At 48.1% G+C, this 10,000-nt stretch overlaps 1 protein-coding gene across 3 annotated transcripts in view; it reads left to right on the top strand.

The window, feature by feature from the left end:
- Positions 1 to 10,000, top strand: part of LOC119576974 (kelch-like protein 5) — a 31,419-nt gene that overhangs the window by 9,804 nt on the left and 11,615 nt on the right. The window contains exon 1 of one of the 3 annotated variants that reach the window (XM_037924641.1): positions 7,307 to 9,022. The exons of 1 other annotated variant lie outside the window; for it this stretch is intronic. In XM_037924641.1, coding sequence (XP_037780569.1) covers positions 8,805 to 9,022 — 218 coding nt within the window. In that variant the 5' untranslated portion in view covers positions 7,307 to 8,804. Of the gene's footprint in view, positions 1 to 7,306; positions 9,023 to 10,000 lie in introns of those variants that run through there. One more of the 3 variants, XM_037924642.1, reaches the window with a different exon arrangement.

The raw sequence follows: 10,000 nt of genomic DNA, 5'->3' as shown, positions 1-10,000 counted from the left end.
GATAATGATGACGATGATGGTAATGGTGATTATGGTGAATAGTAATAGGAGTATTAATAATAATAATAATAATAGTGAAAATAATAATAATATTAATAATAGTGAAAATAATAATAATAATAATAATAATAATAATAATAATAATAATGATAATAGTGATGGTCATGATTATAGTAGTAATGACAAGGATGCTAATGATGACAGTAATAATAATAACAATAAAAATAATAATGATGTTGATAATAGTAATGGCAGGGACGGTAATGTTGTAACATTAATTATAATGATAATAAAACGTTACACCGCTGACGTCGATTACGTCATATTATTATTTTATGTAAATATCACGTAGGAACAACGAAGATATTTGCTGCTTGTCGTGCGAGAGGCGAGCGTCGTCTTAGGGCATTTTCTGCGAAGGAGACCTCGCTTGGGCTGGCCACGGACTTGCCCGTGTTAACAGAGGAGGGGGAGGGGAGGAGGGGGAGAGGGAGGAGGGGGAGAGGGAGGAGGGGGAGAAGGAAGAGGAAAGGGAGGGGGAGAAGGAGGAGGAGGAAGAGGAGGGGGAGAAGGAGGAGGAGGTAGAGGAGTGGGAGAAGGAGGAGGAGGGGGAGAAGAAGAAGAGGAAGAAGAAGAAGAAAAAGGAGATGAAGGAGCAGGGAGTGGAGGAGGAAAAGAAGGAGGAGGAAGAGAAGGGTAGGAGGGGAAGAAGAAGGAGGAGGAGGAGGAGATGATGAAGATGAAGAAGAGAAGAGAAGATCAGCATGCGAGCGGAAAAGGATCCTGGGTGTTTATTGTTCCCAAGGGACGCTATTCCATTCCCGTAACTTCCGCCCCGATGCCTTTTACGTGCGAGTGTCGATCCCTCGCCGCGCCCGTCAGCCGGCCCGCACGCCCGCACGCCCGCTTACACCTGCCCCCACCCCCTCCCTCCCCTCCCTTGCCTGTGAATCCATTGTTTTTAGTCGGCTTATTTACGACGGCAATTAAAAGCTCGTTGGATTGGAGGTATTGGTCATAAGAGAGGGCGGCGGGGGGGGAGGGCGTTAGACGGTGTTTATGGGTTTCTGTTGATATCTTTGTTCTTTGTTTCGTTTCTTTTCTTTTTCTTTCTTTTTCTTTCTGTTCAGTCGTTTGACTTCCTCATACCACAGCAAAGGTCATTTGTATTTCAGTTTCAATTGTTTAATGTGCTTGTCATCATTTTATTTATTTTTAATTTTTCACTCTCGCTCTCTTCCGGAGTTGCTTGCTTGTCAGGCGATGCAGAATAATAAAGTTACGGAGGAAACTTACTTCTTATTTTCGCCATCATCGTCTTCGACATCATTATCATATCATCATCATATCACTTATTTTTATCTATTCATTTTTTTTTTGGGGGGGAGGGGGAGGGGGAGTAAGCAATCGGCGTTTTTCAGTCAGATTTGAGGCATGTTTCGACAACGATAGGAAAGCCAGACGATTTTATCCCCCCTCGCTCTCATACAAGCGTCGCTTCTTTGTCATGGGGGATACAACGAGAAAAGGTCAGAGTGCAGGTGGAGAGGTGGAAGGTGTGTTGGAAGGGCTGGAAGGAAGGGCGGGAGTGGAGGGGAAGATGGAAGGCTGCGAAATGTGGAAGGGTGTGGTTGGAAGGGAGGTGGAGAGGGTATAGGTGGAGGTGAGCGTGGAGAGGGTTTTGGGGTGAGGTGAAGGTGAGAAGGTATAAGGTGGAGGTGAAGGTAGAGAAGACGGGGGTGTATGTGGAAGAGTGGTGTGTTTCGAAGGGCGGCAGGGTGGAGGTGTGGGTGGAAGACTGCGTGTTTGGTAGGGCCGGAGGTGAGGGTGGAGGGGTGGAGCGGGTGGGGGTAGAGAGGGTAAAGCTCAAAACTCAGTGCAGGCTCGGGAAGGTCATACGTGGTGGACGCTGCACAGGGGACTGATAACTGTTGACCAAGGTATCCAGCACTAATATGGCACTCAAGGCCGAATACTTCCTCCTCACCCCCCCCCCCTCTCGCCACGCCGTCGCGGCCTGGCCCTTTGGGGTTTAGGGGGAGGGGAAAGGGGCAGGGGGTAGGGGGGAGTGAAACGGATCCTTAACACCACAGACGCACTGTGCACGCGATTTTAGGCACTGCTGCAGTGTGGTAGGTGTATTAGATATTGATACAGTGCAGTGATGTTTGTGGCCTGCACGTGCACACTTCACACGCACGACACAGACGAACGACAGCAATATGCACGCGCGAGATATAAAGATAGATGTACTCCCAAGTACATGCATAAGTGAGCAGATCTATAATCCCGCTTTAGTTTGCTCAGCTGCAGGTCCGCGCTGGGAGGTTTGCACGTAGAAATCAACAGTGATGTAAGAACACCTCATTTGCGCGTCTATTTTCCGCAGGGCAGCCACGCAGCAAACATGAGAATAGTCATTTGAACCGATGGCACATTACCCTACGACCCAGACATTGACAAGAGCAAAACAAAGACTACAGACTTAACAGCTTGAGAATCCCTCCCCCCGCAAGCCCCCCCCCCCTCCAACAGACAGCCACGTGCGCGCACAAACGACCATACGGATACACAAAGAAACATGTTCACTTGTACAGACAAAGAAACTTATATGTAATGCAAGTTAAAGTACACATATGTAAAAGTATCCTGAGCTAAGCAGACAAAGAAACACAGATATACAGTATATATATATATATATATATATATATATATATATATATATATATATATATATATATATATATATATATTTGTGTGTGTGTGTGTGTGTGTGTGTGTGTGTGTGTGTGTGTGTGTGTGTGTGTGTGTGTGTGTGTGTGTGTGTGTGTGTGTGTGTGTGTGTGTGTGTGTGTGTGAAGGCATGTTCGGTCGGGAATATGTCTTATTAAATTCAAGCATTCATTTATAACACAAACATCATTATGTTAAAGATAACGCACTACAGTGATTGAAGTGCGTTATCGTGAACACATCGATGCTTATGTTGAAGATGAAAGATTAAAGTAATAAAACATTTAATAAACGTATTTTCGGGTAATTGGTATGAAAACGCCTTTGAACGCGCTTGCCCTCATATACAAAATGTTAACAAAGGAACTTTCTCACGTACTCTCTCATACACAAATGAACAAAGAAACATGCACACGCTACAAAACTCACTATATGAACACAAAGAACACGAACACGATTTGAAAGGAGCGCGTAGATACACACAAAGGAACAAGGGACGTCTGTACGATACAATTAAAGTAACACTGGGTACAGATATGCATAGAACGCAGAAGAAACAGTCACAAAGGAGCATACACAGAATTCACAAAGAATCGTAGACACATACAGTTCTCACAAAGAAGTCAAACTAACATACACCAACACAAAAAATGTGGCCACACATCTACACGAAGAAGTCAAACTAACATACACTAAATGTGGCCCGAAACTAGAATATTCATTGTATAAACGCATAGAGACGTTTACCACTATCCTGGAAACATCCGTGCCAACAAAGAAGCTCATGCGCTCACTCAGTCTCTAATTAATCGACTTCCTGTTACATTCACTCGTTAGCTTCCCTCGCATTGTCTTGATAATGTACTCGCTCGCTTCTGATTAATTCACGCAGTGGTATTTCACCTCATCATAATTATTTATCTGCTTATACGCATAATTCATTCTCTCTCTCTCTCTCTCTCTCTCTCTCTCTCTCTCTCTCTCTCTCTCTCTCTCTCTCTCTCTCTCTCTCTCTCTCTCTCTCTCTCTCTCTCTCTCTCTCTCTCTCTCTCTTAAAGAGACACATATGTACTCCAGAGCATATGCGCTTGCGCGTGAGTATGTGGTACCTATTTTCCCAAAAATACATTTGAAATACTGCACAGTATGTACAAAAAATAGTCAAAAGATAGGGGCAGCGAGACGAATGGAGTGGCACTGACAGACAGACGGACAGACAGGAGATATCCGAGGCACAAACTCCCTCTTGCACGTAGACAAAGTACCGAACCTCTGTTGTCCCATGAACAGTAGGCATTTTGTCACCAGAATCCACCGCACAGTCAAGGCTTCTTTGTTATGTGCGTGCATGTGCGTGTGTCCGTGTCTGTGTCGAGGCAGGAGACCCAGTGCACGAGCTTTAAAACAGACACGGTACGAGCGGCTGGAATTGGAATCTGGCCGCGTTCGGCAACCACGCCACCGACCCCCATAGTCCAGCACGAGGTTCCAGTTCGGGATTATCTCCCCCTTTATTTATCGATTCGATGACCATTCTTTCCCCCGGAAATTGCTGCAGGTACCCACGCCCGTCACAGGTGAGGCGATGGCCCACCCGTGCTCTCGATCGCTGGCCCTCGGAGCGGCAGTTGCGGAGCCTTTCGCGAAGATCGAGAGAGAATGAATTTCTCCGTGTGGTGTTGCCATATAGCGCGCCGTTTTTTGCCGGAGTGGGAATCGCGAGCCGGGACTGGAGTTCATTCCAGGGGGGGAGCATGTTGCCAGCACCCGAGCCTGCCGCCATAACCTCGCCGTGCTTAGTCCGTGCTGTGTCCCGCTGCCGTGCGCCTCCTCGCAAGCCAGTGCGTAGTGCCGTGCCCGTGTTATCTCGTGTGGCGCCTCCTCCCACTCCCGGGCGCCGCGGACGTATCCTTGGAGAGAGTCCGAATCCAGGGGGAGGGAGAGGGGGGAGGGCAGCCCAGGGGAGATGTGGAAGGGAATCGGGAAGAGACAGCGGCCAGGGAAGTGTCGAGGAAGTGCAACCTTTTGTGTTCGAAGCCCACCTGGAGAACACCGGTCTCTCCCTTCTTGGCCTTCTCGATCTCTCCTCTTCTCCCCTCATTTTCTCCCCCTCCCCACTCAATCCTACTTCACCTCATCCTTCTTCTCCACAGTCTCTTTTCTCCTCCTCTGCCTTCTCTACCTCCTCTGATCAACCTCCTCCTCCTCCTCCTCCTCCTCCTCTTTCCCTGCTCAGCCTACTCCTTCTCACCTATTCCTTTGCTCAGTCTCCTCCTCCTCCTCCTCCTCCTCCTCCTCCTCCTCCTCCTCCTCCTCCTCCTCCTCCTCCTCCTCCTCCTCCTCCTCCTCTGTTGTGTGTTCCTCAGCAGCTAATTATATCCTCCCAGGCTGCGGAGGGTTACCTGTGTGGGGAGAATCCAGGCAAGCCACGACCACGTGCAGGGCCGGGGGGTGGGGAGCGGCGAGACGGGAGGGGGAGGCGAGAAGGGGAAAATAAACAAAGATGGGGAAGAAAGAAGAGGATTGAGAGGAGGTGGAGGAGGAGGAGAAGAAGAAGAAGAAGAAGAAGAAGAAAGAAGAAGAAGAAGAAGAAGAAGAAGAAGAAGAAGAAGAAGAAGAAGAAGGAGGAGGAGGAGGAAGTGAAGAAATAAGTTCCAGAGGAGAAGAGAGGAAAGGGCGCGGGGGGGGTATAATAACGAAGAACGGAAGCAATGCCTTAGAGTTCACCTGTAATGGGAAGCTCATTTAGTAAGTTCATTGTAAAGAGTATGGATGGGGAAGGAAGGAGATTAGAAAGAGGAGAGGAAAGGAGGGTTAGAGGAGAAGAGAGGAAAGGGGAAGGGAGAGGAAACGAGAGGGGGCAAGGAAAGAGGAAGTAGAAGGGAGAGGAGAGGAGGGGGAACAACCTAAACACATGTAAACAAAGGTTGATCCCCTCCCCTTCCTCTCCCCTCCCCTTCCCCTCCCACTCTCAATACCTTCCCCAGCTCCGGCCTTCTTTCCGTACAACGTCAATATTGCGAGATGAGACGGGTAGGATAGACAGGGCTAGCGAAAGGATACGGAAGGGTGAAGGGCGAGGGTGAAGGGCGAAGGGAGGATAGCGTGATAGGATAGCTGGACTGTGCGACTGCGAGGGGATAGGTATGTGTGTAAAGTGAGGGGAAAATATGACTTGGAAGTAAGAGAGGGATGGTGCTGACAAGGATTGAATGCGAAGGGAGGAAGAGAGAGAGAATGACCAGGGCAGGGGGAAGCGAAGGAAGGAGGAGAGGGAGATCGCGAAGAGGACGAGGGAGAGCGAGATGCAGAGGGGAGATTTGAAGGTATAACGGAGGGGAGAGAGAGTGGAAGTACAAGGGAATAAAAACGAAAGAAGAGTTAGGTGTGGTGGAAAAATGAAAATTGACGATGGAAAGAAGACGGGAGAAAGAAAGGACTTGCCGACAGAAGAGCAAGATGGCACGAGAAAGGAGGGAAGGAGAGAATGAAGGAGAAGAAGGTTAGGAATGCCTGGGAACAAAGGATATTGGAAAAGAATGTTGAAAGAGAAGGAGAAATAGACAGACAGACAGACAGACAAAAGGACAGAAACAGAGACGAGAGAAAAAAATGTGAGGGAGAAGAGAGAAGGAAGCGATTCCCAGAATGAAAAAAATAGATAAGGAGCACAGAGAATGACAGCAGAAGGGGCGCGTGCATGTCATTGTGTCTGTTGCGCGGCCGAGTGCGTGCGTTGCCCAGCGAGGGAGGGGGGTCATCGGGGCCAGGGTGCGAGTGGCAGGGGGAGGGGGTGCGAGCAAAGAGCAATAACAATACAGTTGTAGATAAGACAGGCAAGCAAGCAGGCAGGGTATAGAGAGAGCAAGCCAGCGAATTGGAGTTGGGTTGGTAGGGAGGGTGGACGGGGGAGGGGAGGGGGCGGCTCGCGTGGAGAGCGCGCGAGATGCCCCGACCAGTCGATACCACGCCGGCCTCTAATCTGTGTTTTGATTGGCGGATTCGTCTCGGTGCGATAGATCTTCTGGTCCATCCGTCGGGTCGCTCGTGTCCACCAAAGACGGCAGCGCACGCGCGTGCGTGTTTGCGTTCGTGTTGATGTCAAGGTGTGTGTGTGTGTGTGTGTGTGTGTGTGTGTGTGTGTGTGTGTGTGTGTGTGTGTGTGTGTTGAGCTGGTTAACGAGAGAGAGAGAGAGAGAGAGAAGAGAGAGAGAGAGAGAGAGAGAGAGAGAGAAAAGAAGAAGAGAGAGAGAAGAGAGAGAGAGAGAAGAGAGAGAGAGAAGAAGAGAGAGAGAGAGAAGAAGAGAGAGAGAGAGGAGAGAGAGAGAGGGAGGAGAGAGAAGAGAGAAAGAGAGAGAGGAGAGAGGAGAGAGAGAGAGAGAGCATGAACATGATTGGGTAATTGCTTGTTTGCATGCGTGCTTGTGAGAGAAGGCGTGTTCGATAGCTCATTTGTTCGTGTGTTTGTTTGTTTGCGTGCGTCCGTTTAAACATGTGAGAGAGGGGGTGGGGGGGGAGTGAGGAAGGGAACAGACAGACAGACAGACAGACAGACAGACAGACAGACAGACAGACAGAGAAAGAAAACATAGAGAAAATGCGAGAGCGAGTGCGAGTGCGAGTGCGAGCGAGCAGGTGCTTGCGTGCTTCATATGTTCGCCAGTTCGTTCGTGCGTCGAGGGGAGGCTTCAGCGTTTATGGATTACTCATGTGACAGAGACTGGGTATTGATATTGATAAAGCGTTGCGTGACGAGAAGCGGGAATTTAATTGGTGGTGTAAAGTAAACGGGGAAAGAAACCGTCCTTTCCTCTAGATCTAGAACATAAAACGCTCCTGGAGACTTGTTTGTTGGCATAAAGGCATTGATTGTTACATGTACAGTCGTGTTAATGGCCTCTGAGAATTGTGGCGTGTAATCACTCTCTATCACTGTAGCGCTTGCATTCCTGCGTATTATCCAAACGCTTGTATGCGGAGGTTGGGAAGTTATGCAACACATTGACTTAGAAATGGAAACGAAAAGTGATCGTCCGATGCCTAACGGGACACTTTCTTATCCATAGATTCATTTAAAAAAATCTTTGATCAAAGGCAGAAGCCTATGATAATGAACGTTATATAAATGAAATTCTGAATTTATGACATTAAGCTAGTGTGCATGTCTGCTGGCAGTAGAGAAAGTGTGCCGCATCAACGCTGCCTCGCTAATCCCAGCTAGCTTGTCCCGGCGTAGTAATTGAACTGTGGCGCAGCTGGCCCGTAGACTCATGTGCAGGTCCACGAAATAACCACCACTACTTATACGCCTCCGGCACCATCAGACTATTAGTGCTTTGAGCGAACTTCACCTAAAATAATCCTTATATCATCCCGGCGCATCTCTGTCGCAGCCAACGCCACCGGAAAAAAATTCTTCCTGCCCGGCGCCACAAACCAGGACCGCCATTACTCTGGACGTAGTCTTTTTGGCCGCCAAAGAGTACTTTCTCCGTAATATCACTGGTAGGCGGCGCGCGGTAGCCCTGTTCCAGTCTGTCGCCACCAGACAGCTTCCCTTCGCTCCGGCGCCACGAGGCAGCTTCTGCTCCATCTTGGTGCCACCAGACGACGGGCAGTTCCATCTCGGCGCCAGCGGAGCGTCGATGCTTCACCTCAGCGTCGCAGGATAGCTCTTGTTCAGTCTGTCGCCAGCCGATACGGCATTTATCTGCTCGGCATCTCCCGGACGCCCTGCTCCATCTCGGCAACGGAGGAGAATATTAACTCGCGTCCCGTGGTACCAGACAGAACTCCAGGGTTTGGCACCGACGGTCCTCGCCTGGGAGCGGCGTCGCCAGGAGAGTGGACCTGCGTCGAGTCGTTCGAGGGTGAGGCGCGGGAAGTGAGGTGGTGAGCAAGTAGCCCCAGGTGTGCTTAAAGGTGTGGCAGGGTGGTGTAACAGGGGAAGCCCCGGGGTGCGGTGGGGGTGTGGCGAGAACCCAAACCCCGGGGTGTGGTGGTGGTGGTGCGGAGCGGTGTTGGTACGGTGGTGGGAGAGCGGCGCGGTGCCGCTGGAGGGGGAGGCCAATATGCCACGGGGGGCGCAGTCTCCCCGGAGGGTCCAGAGTGTGTACGTGGGCGGGTGCCGGCCCACCTCGCCCGATCTCGTGCTCGTGCCCGCGGAGGCCAGTCCGCCCACGCCCCGCGAGCGCCACGCCCACGCGGTGGTAGTGCCTCGGCCGGTCAGCTTAGCCAGTGATGCCCAAGCTGCCGCTTACCTATACTCGTGCCACGCCCCGTATGCCAGGTAGTGTGCTATGCTATACCCTTCCTGTACAGGCGTAGTCTGCAGTAGTGAAAATGTGTGTGTAACTACCTAGTCTGTATGTATATATATGTATATATATATATATATATATATATATATATATATATATATATATATATATATATATACATATATATATATATACATATATATACATATACATATATATATACATATACATATATATATACATATACATATATATATACATATATATATACATATATATATACATACATATATATATATATATATATATATTTTTTTTTTTTTTTTTTTTTTTTTTTTTACAAATATATTCCATTATACATGCGAACTGATACTTCCCGCTGCACGTCCCACTGGCATGTAGCCTAGTTGTAGAGCCGGCCTTCGACTGTAGTATTGATGTTATTCCACAAACACTAGTGTAGTAGTTTGTTCCTGTAAACCAACCTTTTCATGTGATACACAACCTATGTAGAACGCCTAGCAAGCTTTTGAAATTCCGTATGATTGTAACTTGACTAGGCTTAACCATATCCAGGGATTTAGTGAGCATGGAATATATCTAGATACTTGATCAGTTTCGGACAATTGTCTAGCGATTTTCTGTGAGATGTATTTCTTGATGATGGGCATGGCTGTTTGGATAAAGGACGAAGGGTTGGGTTATATCCGAGTTGTTCTGTTTGATTATTTTATTTGCTTTAATGTTTTCGTGTGTAAAATCCCAAAAATAACTTTGGTATATAAAACTGCACGCGCGCCATGCGCGTGTGCATGCGTTTATTATTATTATTATTATACGTGTGTTTGTAAACACATGATATGTAATGTTTGTGTGTGTGTGTGTGTGTGTGTGTGTGTGTGTGTGTGTGTGTGTGTGTTTATATATATATATATATATATATATATATTTTTTTTTTTTTATATACATACATATATACATATATATATATATATATATATATATAT

The sequence above is a fragment of the Penaeus monodon genome, chromosome 9, assembly GCF_015228065.2.
Source record: "Penaeus monodon isolate SGIC_2016 chromosome 9, NSTDA_Pmon_1, whole genome shotgun sequence".
Classification (NCBI taxonomy): domain Eukaryota; kingdom Metazoa; phylum Arthropoda; class Malacostraca; order Decapoda; family Penaeidae; genus Penaeus; species Penaeus monodon.
Note: the sequence above shows the minus strand (reverse complement) of the source record. Positions and strands in the feature narration are given on the sequence as shown.